Consider the following 13,003-nt stretch of genomic DNA (forward strand, 5'->3'; position numbering starts at 1 on the left):
GTGCTTTGTGATCCACACCTTCATTTTCTCACTCGAACTAGCCCGAAGAATCTCTGAGAGAAGTCTGCAAGAGCGAACAAGCAAGAAACCCTGCAGATCCCAGAACATGTGCGAAACCGGATGGCATTATGACATTTTCCTCTGCTACTTCAGACCCTTTTGCACATATGCGATAATCCTTGTTTTATCAGGATTATACATGTGAATACAGCAGCGTGTACAGCACCTTCAGTGATTTAATAAAGAGCTCACAGCGTGCACGCTAACAGGGTCATGTCACAGCAGGCACAGCAGGGAACAGCAGTCTTCATTCTATATTTACAATATCCAATCATGAATGAGCAGGGAAAAAAGCAATGCAACCATTCAGTGACAAGGTTGACCATGAATTAAGAGAAACATGGGAACATATAACTCCCCCACATGTCTTAAATCAGCTCTGTTTAATCCCTCTTCATACTGGATCTTGACCTTAAGATAAATTGGCACCCGGCTGCCACCAACACACACACACACACACACACACACACACACGATTCACCGAGGCCAGTAACCTGCCGACGTTTAGCCGGGGCGTCGCAGGTAACGCTGTTCATGAACTTTGATCATGAACTTTGAGCGGAGGCAGGCTCCGGCATCCCAGCATCAGTCTGGAACAGACCCTTGTGACTGCATGATTTTAAACAGGTTAATCGTCACTTAATTGAAATGTCCACCCCCCCCTTGTGTGGATCCCTTCCTCTGCTGATCCTCTGGTGATCCATCCATCCATCCTGGCGCCATCTAGTCCCCCATTCTGGCTGGTTTGCGGCTGAATGATGTATCAAACCGTGTGTTTCCATGCGCACTAAAAGGCAGCTGAATGAAAGGGGTTCGCTCTCACCTCCTCTGTACTGCGCTCCACCTCACACACACGCACGCACGCGCGCGCATAACCAACCGCTGAGTGATCCACGGGAGGGGATCAAAGGGTATTAAATCCTCCGCTCAAGACTCAGGGATATCCACGCGCACACAGGCTGCGCTGAGAGCTGTTCATTCATTAATGGAGTCACATGCTACACAGCTCATTTGTGCACATCTCCGGCTTTCCGGGGGTGGGGGGGCGGGGAGCGCGAGCGCGTCCATACAATATGCAGCTCCTGCAGCGTGCGCGTAAGTAGACACATCCAGCGGCGTGCGAGGTGTGCTCGTACCGATGCATTAGCCCGTGCACAAATGCATGCGTAATTGTGCGTGCGTGCCCCTGCGCTGTTTGCATGCATGGCTGTTCCCAGTGGCCGCCTGCTCTGCAGGATCCGCTGTCACATGGACTCTGCTGAGGAACACGCGAGGCAGCGGCAGCGGGAGGGGAACCGCCGCGTCTCGCGCTTTCCCACCTGCACGTGAGAAAAGAGCTGCTTAGCGCGGTGTCAAAGGTCATCTATCAGTTGTAGATGGTATTTGTCAAACGAAAAACCCGTTACACAATAATGAATCATTTCTGTGTATTTCTCCCCCATGGCCATAATTATGGGGTATTCAGAAGAGTGATTTGTGCGGACCAATCAGCAGACCACGTTGTTTCTACCCTCCATAAGGTAGATTTTCACTCTCGTCTCTCCCCAAAAAACAAAGCGTTTCTTTTGTTTAAATACATTTTTGGAGCAGTTTGCTTAGTTGTGGACAGGGGAAATGAGGACAGATGCACACTGAGCTGACCTGGACAGTTTGGAGCAGCACAACTCAGCATCAAACTTAATTTACAGTGTGATGAGAGATTATTACCAACATTTTGGATGAACTCCTGACTCTGTGAGTCATTTTGTGGAGTTGTGAGCAAACAGAAGCGATTTTCAGCTCTCCCAACTGCTTCTTTAGCAGTTTAAGCTCATGGAGAAATGGAACCTAATTTAGTATGCAATAATAATACATAATCACGCCGTATCTTTCAGCCACACAGGTGGGTTTGTCCTTAGAGTTTGTTGCTCATTGACAGATTTATTGCTAAATAAATCGAGATGAATGAAAGCGCACACCGTCTTCATACCAAGGCTTTCCTTATTTACTGCCTCAAGGATGTGGTGCATAAATTCTGCTGAAAACACAGCCGAGCATCTTCACAAAGACCTGACCTGAGAATCACCCTCAGAATCCTCCGGCGGAGCTGCGGCGTTCCCATTTCTGCGGCATTTTTAATCAACACCTTCATCTTGCAGTGAGCTGCACATGTGTGATTAACAAAATGAGAGACCTACTTTCTTCCCCATCACAGAAACAGGAAACGGATCTTCTGCTGCGAGCGCCGCTCTCCCACATCATTGTGTGTGTGTGTGTGTGTGTGTGTTCTTGTACAGGCTACACAGTGAGGACCAGAACCGACATTTTACCTGCAAAGTGAGGACATTTTTTGGAAAGTGGGAACATTTTGTCTGTTTTTAAAGGGCTGTTTGAGGGTTAAGTCTTGGTTTTGAGGTTGAGGGTAGAATAAGGTTTAGGTCAGGGTGAGGGTAAGACATTGAGCTGTGATGTTGGCGTGAAGGTCACTGGGGAAGATCAAAGTCCTCAACAAGGCAGAAATAGAGACGCACAAAGCTAACTGACACTCAAACAAACAAGACGAAAATGAGTAATGACCATCTCAAAAAGCAAAAGAGAAATGATTGCGCATGAAATAAAGAGATATGGCCTGCGTGATGTCAAAGGTAAGTCAATCTGGTGAGCGGATTTGGGGCCACCCACTAAAAATGCTCCAACTGTTTTTGAAGCTGGACCTTGGAATTTCCAGAGGCAATTGGTTTATTGATCCCGATCTGAAGTAGATGACTGTACTGCTCGGAATATGTGTGTAGGGTGGTGGGGGAGGGGGGCGACCAAAGCCTCTTTATTAGTGTAGATGAAACTGAGGCTCATTTGAAAAGTACTAACATACACACACTCGCAGGCACTTGTCATGTATACACTGTAGAGGCAGCGGATGAATTAAAAGCAGAAGGCTGAAGCATCTTCTGTTCAAAGCTAGTTTTCCCTCTGTAGCCAAATTCACTGGATAAAACAGTTTTGCATCAACCCACCACTAAATCCAGGCAGCCCACGTTGCCCACTCAAACCTCCTCCATCTCCTTGTTCTATAATGACAGCAACTACTTGTGCCAGTCGGCAAGGACAGTTTATTCCAGCCGAGACAAAAACAGGTCAGAGCGAGTGTGGCCCTCCCTGAGATACATATTGTATAACAGGCTACCCAACAACACGGCATATAAAAATACCCAAACCTTGAGCTGCACTGTATCGGTAGGTGTGCTGAGAAAACAGTGCAGAGGCAACAAATGTTCAACAAATGCATTCGAGAGCGGCACCAGCACCACTGGGGATTAATGTTTGTTCTCTTCATGGGATTTTCACACATTCATTGATTTCATTACTTCATCTAGATGTGACTGATGTACTCACTCAATTACATTGCACACTGTCATAATGGCCGTGCTAATGTTAGAAATGTCCACAGTGTCTCAGGATTATGGAGGAAAAAAGACTCTGATAATGCGTCGATACTGTTATCAATGACAATTTGCCTTTTTGGTTTTTCAATTTATTACCCAGGCAATATGATGACCCACCTGCATACATTTTAGTGTACCAAACAAAAACAAGAAGAACTTCATTTGAATGTAGAGGATATATTAAATTTCAGTGCCTCAATTAATCAGAATTAAGTTAGCCAAACTTAGCTGAATCTTTCCTGTCCAAAAGAAAACGAGCAACTTTGGAGTCGGTCTTCAAAATTCTTCTTTTTCAGTCGTCTCCATCTTTCAAAGGCCTCTCCTACACAGGTCATTGTTTTGTTTCAGACTTTGTCGTGACCTTGTTGGGAATTATAACAAGGCCTTTTTGGTCTAGTAGCGTCAGATATTTGTGATCCGAAACAATTGTAGCTGCAGCTCAGTGGTGACCTGATGCAGAAACGCTAATGAATTAGCGATGTGGGGATCGGTGGAGGGCGGAGCTACAGACCAAAATACAAAACTAAACATTATTGATGGGCTGACACTTCGTGTCTGATGAGAATATTCTGGCTAGACTAGTGGTGTCAGTGATCTAAGCATTCAAAATGAACATTAACTTCTTTAAAGTCTGCTGACAGATCAAGGCCATTTTATGATTACTAAATAAATTTCTTATATACTGCTCCTTTAAAAATCTGACTTTTTAATGTTGCCCCCTTTGATTTCTGACTACATTCTGACGTAAGTCCCCCCTGGGTAGCCATAAAGACAATATCAGGCAATCATAAATAAACATGAATCCCGGGGCGATGTCACTTTAACGCTTATAATAACGACCGGAAAAGCCTTATAATGTCTCATTTTGACACTCACCTTATGCGTCCCTTCTTGTGCAACAGGGATTGAGCAAGTGACGATTATTCACCATGTTGCACAGTCTGCTCAGGAGTGTGCTGTTGTCGCTTCTGCTATTTTTTGAGACGTACGACACCTTTTTTTTTTTCTAAACCAGCCTCGGTTACTATTAGCGCCACTGTTTTTATTTCCTGTTGTGTTTCGGTGAATGCTGTTTCCATCAACCTTCTATTACATTGCTGGCTGGAATTATCAATATAATCCCTTTAAAACATAAACAAATAAATAAAATAGGCCCATTAATTGAAAGCTACACAATAAGCACATGTATTCATTACCGCCACCACTCTTCCCCTCCTTTCCCCAGTTTTCTTTATTAATTTGTGCAGAGTTTGTGACACTTAAAGGCTCTTCCCTTCTGTTTTGATGTGTCTGAGCCCACATAATCCAGAGACCTCATAAGCAGCCTCTTTCATGTGCTGCGGTGAAGGCGGTCCCGGTGGGATTGGCTCTGCCCTCAAGACAACATTTCCTCCAACAGATGAAAAGGAAATTTAAGTGATAGAGGAGACGTGAAAAGGGTGGTGGGGTTGGGGGGGATTAAATTTGGATCCTGAGAAGAGAGTGAAATGATGGCAGTGCGCTTCTGTACTGTTTCTGCAGCAGGGATTCATTCAGCGGACCGTCATTACTCAGATAACTGACTGAAGAATGTCCCTTAACCTTTCTTTATGTGGCTGTGACCTTTAATCTTTGACCCCTGAGACGGACTCATCCTCCGGTCCAATCCCATGTTTATGCCAAGTTTCACCTCCGACCTCAAACTCTTTATTCCAAAGTCAAACCTTGATTGCCAGCATTTACAGATTAAATGTCTTGGGGTCAAAGGTGAATTAGTGAATTCTAAATTCGCCTTTCTAAATGGTCTCCAAATGAGCAGTTTCAGGATGAATCATCGCCAGAGATGGATGAAAGAATGAAGAGATGGCTGAAAATCAGAAGCTTTTTTAAATCAAATCTGAAGCAAATATCAATTTTTGGAGCTAGATTGGTCTTCAAATATCTGATTGGATGTTAACTGTCATCAACCGCCGGATAAAAACACAAAACTATTACAAACTGTACTTTTGGGGGGACCTGAGTCGTTGCTGTAAGAAAAGAAAAGTCCAGTGCTCCACTCAGGTCAAAGGTAAAGTCACCTGGTGTCGTGCTCTGAAAACATAGTTGCATGTTGGTGTTGTTCATGTTACTGTACATGTATACATGAAGTAGACTCAATTTCAAATGGAGTGAAAGTCTCAAGTGCAGATTTTATTTAAATGCACCACGGAATTATTCTTACTTTACTTGAAAGCCTAAAAAAATTAGCATTCAGCCTGTCAGAATTAGTCGTTCAGGGGGCAAAGATGCTCCTGTGATCAAACAGGGTGCTAAATATAGGCTGCATGATTTCTTCTGCTTGAGCGGGAAATCACCCAACCTCAGCTAACAATGAGAGGAAAGAAGAGAAGCAGAAGAAAGGGAGAGCTTAGTCAGATGGCGTGGCGTTGGTTTGCATTCATCACAACATCGGCGAGGGCCAGCAGCAGCAGCGCTGGAGTCTCTGTGGGTCCCTCTGTGAAGTCTGGCTGCTTTACAATCTGTCCCTCATCATCTCCGTGCAGGATGTAATGCTGTAGCCTCAGAGGAATGTGACTGAAATAGGTGTTCTGTTCAATGAAAAACAACATCCTGGAGTATATTAGAAGGAAATCTCTGTTAATCTCCGCTGGGCTTCATTCACATTTTACTGATCCACACTGACATTTACGTTTTCACGTGAATCACATATTCCATCAAACAGTACGGCCATAAAAGGACATAAGCTAGGAAATGTTGACATAAACAGTTGACTTTAATGCCATATTATGAAGAATGAAGAGAATATTTATGAATCACCATGTTATAAATGAGTAAAAAAAAGAAAAATACTCTGCTGTATTCCTTTTGGGGCCACGGGGAGGGTGCTAGGGCCTATCTCAACTGCGTATGGGTAAAGCACACACCTGTATGAGTCCAGCTCATTACAGGGCTCAAGCATTTGGGGATTCCTTACTTTGCTCAAGAGTGCCTCGGCAGTGCTCTGAAGGTGTCCTGACACCTTCCCCTGCAACCAGAAGACCCTTCTTTTTTTCCCAACACCGGGGCTTGAACTGAAACCCTGACACTGAGCTACCTTACAGCTGATATATCAGGCCTAACCCTATTTTCCTATGATACAGCCTCAAAAACCTCTATTATCTGTTCACCAATAGGCATTGTGAAGCGAAAAACAAAACATTAACGCAGAAATATTAACAGAGGGTGACATCGTGCGGTCAATCAAATACCTGCATCTGCCATCCGCACCGACAGGGGGCGATGTTAGAACACAGGCGAGTCTTTTCCCGTTGACCTTTTCTCTCTTCTCGTCGGTCGGGGCCGACTTTCTTTCTCTTCCGGTTGTCGTCTGTTCGTGTGGCAGGTAGTTAGATTTCCTGCTTTTATGCTCTTTTCAAATCTTAAACAATCTGCGGGTGTTTCACATGTAATCATCCAATTGTCAAGTTATATAGATCAACCTATTTATCGTGCACAATTGTGCGGCGTTATGTTTTTTATTTGACCCACTTTAAAGCAATAAAATTAGCTTTGGAGTATGCTAACGCTGCCCGATGTTAAACCTTAGCTTTGCCCCTGGTAAAGCTACAAGAAAGACTTAAGATCATGGCTTCTTTAAAAACTTTGTCACGGTTTGAATAAAGTATGTTGTATTCAGCGTAGCTTTAATTATAGTGTCATTTATCACCTGCTATAAGCGCGTTGGTGTTAGCCATCAGCGGTGTTGAAAACAAGTCAATAGAACCTGCTCAATATTGTTTTCTCGCCTGCAGATTATCCAGTGCAGAAATGGCCAAGTCCAAGAACCACACGAGTCACAACCAGTGTAAGTATAAACAGTGAAGCCTCGCAGATAAATATGATTTCCTGGGTTAAGCTCGTTATTACCAGTTTTGTGTTTTAGAGCTTGTGTTCTGCACGAATGGAGAGGAAAACAAATGCATGCATTCCATACATGGAGTCTGCAGGTTGAATTTAATCTTTTTGCCTTTTCTACAACAGCTCGTAAAGCCCACAGAAATGGCATCAAGAGGCCCAAGTCTAATCGCTACGAGTCACTGAAGGGGGTATGTAAAATGGCATTTTTCTACTGCTCATTTTTTGCACCTAAAAACGGAGTTTGCAGAATAATGTGTTTTGCACTGTAAATCTAGTATGCTAAATCAGCTTTACTCTAAATAACCCAAAATATATGCAACAAGGACAAATATTTAATCTGATAAAGGAAGAAAATGCACTAGGACAGTATAGTTGAACCCTTTGTAAGTCTTAACAATAACACTAGGATTACTTATTCTCACACAGACAGTTGTGAAATAATTACTTTAATTGGTAGATTCAATGGAATTTCTTATTTTCACCAGTTCAATCAGATTGTTTCACTGACAAAGGTTCCACTTACAGACACCAATAGGACACACTGCAGTTTGACTATAAATATATATATATTGGCAGTGTGGCAGTATATATATAAATTTTATAAAAATAAAGATTTCAACTGGAGCAGATACTTGAACAGAAGAGTTACATACAATATTTCAATATTCTTCACTGCTGTCTAGTTTATTTTTTAAATTTAATTTATTTAAATCTAATATCAAGTAGATTTGAGAGTTTTGGTCATAAATAAAACATTGTCTGGAGTGTTTGACTTTGGTTGTAGAGGGTTTTTAAAAAAAATGGTTTAGTTTTTCTTATTTTGAAGGACTTGGTTGTGCCATATATTGTTTTACTCCAATATTGTTGATAACCATTTTACAGTTTTGCATATCTACTGCCAATAATCCATGCCTTAATCTTAAAACTGCCACATCACTTGCTCACTCAGCTTTATTTCCTCCTGTTATTGCAGGTTGACTCCAAATTCCTGAGGAACATGCGCTTTGCTAAGAAACACAACAAGAAAGGCCAGAAGGCGCTACGGAAGGCAGCAGCTCAGGCGAAATAAGAAGCCTTTCTGTCACATTGTTTTGTTTCCACTGCAGAAATAAAGCTATGCTTTGTTGACTCAAACTGATTTTTGTGTTTTCTTTCTGTACCTTTCTGATCATTTGATGTGTGTTATGTGGACATTTGATTAGACAAGATGTCATTAGGCATTAAAGGCATTAAAGCAAAGGATGCCAACAGACTCAACAAACTCATCAAAAAGGCAGGGTCTGTTGTTGGCTGTAGACTTGATAACTTGGACGAGGTGGTGAGGGACAGGATGGTGTTGAAACTGCGGACAATCATGGACAGTCCCTCCCACCCCCTCCATAACACAGTGGACAAACTGAGAAGCAGCTTCAGCAGCAGACTCCTGCAGCCTCGCTGCTCTAAGGAACGGTACAGGAAGTCATTCCTGCCGTCCGCCATTAAACTCTATAATTCACTCAAACCAACTCAACAATAATTGTGTAATGTTTATGCTGTAATTTTATTTCTAATTTATTCTATATTTATGTATATATGCTTATAATGCTTATAATATGTATATATTATATTATGTATAATATATATGCTTATAATATATGCTGTATGTATATATGCTTATAACACTCTAATCTTATCTGTATTTATTTTTTTTCTGTCTCTTTACTCTGCGTACGCTGCTACTATAACTCAATTTCCCCACGGGGATGAATAAAGTCCATCTTAATCTTAATCTTAATCTTAATTACTATTTGAGAGCATGGATTGACAGTTAATATATACTGTGCATTAATAAACTGCAATTTTGCAAATCTGAAATGATATATTTTACACAGTTTGATCTCCACATCAGCTTTTGCTCGTCACATCCAACTGCCCAGCTAATCACAAGCTTGTCTCTCGAAACTTGTAGTTAGCCTTTGGAAGGGGAAATTACCATTATGAATTTTCTTCTAAGATCAACAATATTTGGAAATCCATTGTACTTAAGATACACTGAAAGTGATCTGCAGGAAGAGTATCAATGAATACATCTTTAATAACAGTTATTTACTAGCTGCTTATGTAAAATTTCATCGTTAAAACAATATAGTATAACACTGGAAAGACACTTCCGGTAATCTTTTATGTCGTCCTAGGGTGTTTAAAAGTTTGCCTCTATGTATTAATAGATTAGCAAACAACTTCTAAAAACACTATGTTGAGCGTAATCTAGATATTTTATTTTAAACAGACGAGCGTCGAAAGTGACGTCACTTCCGCTCACGCTGACTCCAGCTTGCATCATATTGTCGCTCTTTTGGCAGGCGGTGGTTGACATGTGAGTGTACTCATTCAAGCTCAATATTCACCTCATAAAGGTTTGATTTGCCACCCTTCAGTGCTTTTTAGCTGTAAATTTAGCCAATTTAAATCTTCCCCTTGCTGACTTTTGTTGTTCCTTCTGTTTAGAGCTGAGTAAAGTGTATCATTTACCGGCTAGCTTAATATTAGCATGCTAGCTAACAACAAGGAGGTATTCTGCTAAATGGGCAGCTGTGACTACATTGCTCTGCTTCATGTGCAAATTTCCCCCTTTGCCGGTTCTTTTAGACGTAAAACGTAAGCAGCAGTCAAAAACAGAGATACGAACCTTTGCATTTGGTTGTTAATTTTTATTTTAACTTGTTATAAAGGTATAGTTTCTGTACTTTATCCAAGCCTGTCATAAAAAGCGGATGATAATATAGTTTACTCTTCATTATATGCTCAGGTTTGATTATTCTTCCAGTCACACCAGTTTCTTCTTTTTATCGTCAACATTTTTGCAGACACCATGGTGGAGCCAGTGTCTGAGTCCATTCACTTCCCCTCTGAGGAGGAGAAGATCATGCAGTTCTGGAAGGAAAAGGACTGTTTCCAGGAATGTCTCAAGCAGTCCAAGAACAGGCCAAAGTGAGTAAAGATTCTTCTTAGTCCTCACTAATTTCAGGAACTCACCCTTTTGGTTCTTTTCGTCTAACTTTTTCGTAGTCATTTCTCTTCTGATGATTAATTATTATCAGCAACGATACTTGACTTAACTTTAAAGATAAACTTTTAGGTAATATGTAACTATGCAATTCAAAAGCTTGAGACCGAGTCAATGATGAAAAACATCTCGAGGAACGTAACTTTTACCAGCTCTTGTTATTTACTGTCAGTCAGGATCTAGCAAATCCCTCTCCCTGTCATGTCCTGTTTCAGTTTAACTTTCTTTTATAAGTATAGTTCTGGTTTCAGTATTACTGTCCTTTGAAAGTATAGTATTGAGTAAATGGTGGTACAGAAGGATAGTTAGGAATGCCTATATATTGCAATGTTATTTAACTTATTTCCTATTGGGAGAAATAATTGATTGTCTTATGAATTAATTCCTGTGTATAGCTTATTGCCTTAAGTGATTAATGTGATTAAATTCCTTTAAAAATATCTGTTGGCCTTTTTAATGAAGGTACACCTTTTACGATGGTCCGCCTTTTGCGACGGGTTTACCTCACTATGGGCACATCCTAGCCGGCACCATCAAGGACGTGGTCACTCGCTTCGCCCATCAGAGCGGTTTCCATGTGGAGCGGCGATTTGGCTGGGACTGCCACGGCCTGCCTGTGGTAACAATCTGTTATCCTTCTCTGACTGGTGATCTTCAAAGTCTGGCTCATAAATCTCCTTTAATTGACTCTTGTCATGTTCTGAATGATCGGCAGGAGTACGAGATCGATAAGACATTGGGGATCAAAGGGCCTGAAGATGTGGCAAAGATGGGCATTGCTGAGTACAACAATCAGTGCAGAGGCATCGTCATGAGATATTCCAACGAGTGGGAGGTAAAGATCCAGAAACAATATTATCATAACAACTTTGCAAGGATCTTAGCAATAGATTTATATCTATAACCATTTTTTAATGGTGAGTAAATGGAGGTTGCTTTTGCTTGAAGGACCAATCACTTTAAAAGGAATTTTAACTGCTGCATGTCTTGGTTCCTAGTCCTCAGTGAAGCGGATGGGAAGGTGGATCGACTTTAAGAATGACTACAAGACTCTCTATCCATGGTTTATGGAGACTGTCTGGTAGGAAAATCAAACTTTCTTATGAGTACAATTCATATCCTTAAAGTTACTGTACAGCAGAGGAGTGTAGCATGCCGCCGCAGGGTTGGATGGATATCTACCCCCAAGGTGGCGTCAGTAGTGCAGCTACTCTCAGGGTTCTGAATTCCTCCAAATGATCTCTCAAACTGACACTGACACCGTTTAGAGGAAACTCTATTTAGTCACTGGTTTTGGTGGTCTTATTGTTTCGGGCAGTACCAACAGCTCGTGGACATAGTTGAGGGACAGAGCAGAGATTGATGGATAAATTGAGAGTTTTCTGCCCCAACTTTTCTTTTCACCACAACTTGGTGAGGATTAAAGTCTCTCAGATTCAGAACTTGTGACCTTTTTTTTAACCGCTTCTCTGCTGCTCTTCTGGAATTTTAAGCAATTTTTTTTTTAATTTAAAGGTGGGTGTTCAAACAGCTGTACGACAAAGGGCTGGTGTACAGAGGGGTCAAGGTCATGCCATTCTCCACAGCCTGCAACACCCCATTGTCTAATTTTGAGTCCCACCAGAACTACAAGGTTGGAAAAGAGACACAAGCATGTCACATCTCTAATGGATGAGGACAAACCTGCGTAGCAATGCATGTGTTATTTCACTTTGGCCTTCAGGATGTTCAGGATCCGTCTGTCATCGTCAACTTCCCATTGGTTGGGAATGAGGAAGTGGCTCTGATCGCCTGGACAACCACACCGTGGACACTGCCAAGCAACCTGGCCCTCTGTGTCAACCCGGAGATGTTGTATGTCAAGGTCAAAGGTGACAAAAATAACAAATTGTATAGTTTTAATTTACAATGATTTACAATAACGGCTAATAATGTTTTGGACTCTCTTGCGTTATATAACATCTGCACGGCTCCAAAAAAACAGGACACATAAAAATGAGTTGTTCATTTTCCAGAAGTGATATTTTCATGTCTATGACAACATTCCCAGGCTCTCCCAAGTAAACTCATTCTGAAGCACATTAATACAACAAATTCAAGATTTTATGTTGTCTATAATGTCAATTCTCCTTTAATAGTTCCACTGGTAACCAGTGCTTAAAGTTACTTCACTAGTATTAACATTTATAATCAGTATTTACTGAAACAGTTTTAGGCAGTTGTGATTCTTCTTCATACTAATTGTGGTTGTAAAGATCAACTTTATATTTTCTAGTCAGGTTATTTCTAGTATGCGGTCTGTTTTTATTTTCTGAACACTGTCCTATCTAGAATCAGCATTAGGAGACGGGATTTTGTCTCAAAAGCAAGTTTAATCTGCCTTCTGTATTTATTGTAGCTGTAGGTGTTTTTTTTTTCTTTCCAAACTTGGAAATAATTATTTTCTTATGTTTGGTTCTTCAGGATGTAAGAACACGTGTAATTTGAAACTCACTGTCCACGAATAGGTTCGGTTTTCTGATTGAAGTATTTCTGATTGAAGTGCATCTCTATGTGCTTTGTCCCCCTGAAACTTGTCAAATTCAGACCACAGAAATAG

At 41.3% G+C, this 13,003-nt stretch overlaps 2 protein-coding genes and 1 long non-coding RNA gene across 5 annotated transcripts in view; 2 read left to right on the plus strand and 1 right to left on the minus strand.

The window, feature by feature from the left end:
* Nucleotides 1–3,531: 3,531 nt before the first annotated feature.
* Nucleotides 3,532–4,425, minus strand: LOC130524570 (uncharacterized). The gene is made up of 2 exons (XR_008950166.1): nt 4,359–4,425; nt 3,532–3,985 (listed from the first exon to the last, which is right to left on the minus strand). It is a non-coding gene; the product is annotated as an uncharacterized LOC130524570 (long non-coding RNA).
* Nucleotides 4,426–6,753: 2,328 nt separating this feature from the next.
* rpl29 (ribosomal protein L29) lies at nt 6,754–8,492 on the plus strand. Its single transcript, XM_057030903.1, has 4 exons — nt 6,754–6,843; nt 7,253–7,305; nt 7,482–7,546; nt 8,332–8,492. Exons 2-4 carry the CDS (start codon nt 7,269–7,271, stop codon nt 8,425–8,427), a joined length of 198 nt encoding a protein of 65 aa, XP_056886883.1. The 5' UTR covers nt 6,754–6,843; nt 7,253–7,268; the 3' UTR covers nt 8,428–8,492.
* Nucleotides 8,493–9,650: 1,158 nt separating this feature from the next.
* The window catches only part of iars1 (isoleucyl-tRNA synthetase 1), a 32,192-nt gene continuing 28,839 nt past the window's right edge, over nt 9,651–13,003 (plus strand). The window contains exons 1-7 of one of the 3 annotated variants that reach the window (XM_057030236.1): nt 9,651–9,714; nt 10,205–10,328; nt 10,867–11,023; nt 11,120–11,239; nt 11,403–11,485; nt 11,920–12,037; nt 12,128–12,275. In XM_057030236.1, the coding sequence (XP_056886216.1) occupies nt 10,210–10,328; nt 10,867–11,023; nt 11,120–11,239; nt 11,403–11,485; nt 11,920–12,037; nt 12,128–12,275 (745 nt within the window). In that variant the 5' untranslated portion in view covers nt 9,651–9,714; nt 10,205–10,209. Of the gene's footprint in view, nt 9,715–9,735; nt 9,755–10,204; nt 10,329–10,866; nt 11,240–11,402; nt 11,486–11,919; nt 12,038–12,127; nt 12,276–13,003 lie in introns of those variants that run through there. The other 2 variants (XM_057030234.1, XM_057030235.1) reach the window with 2 other exon arrangements.

This window comes from Takifugu flavidus, chromosome 4 (assembly GCF_003711565.1).
Source record: "Takifugu flavidus isolate HTHZ2018 chromosome 4, ASM371156v2, whole genome shotgun sequence".
Taxonomy (NCBI): Eukaryota; Metazoa; Chordata; class Actinopteri; order Tetraodontiformes; family Tetraodontidae; genus Takifugu; species Takifugu flavidus.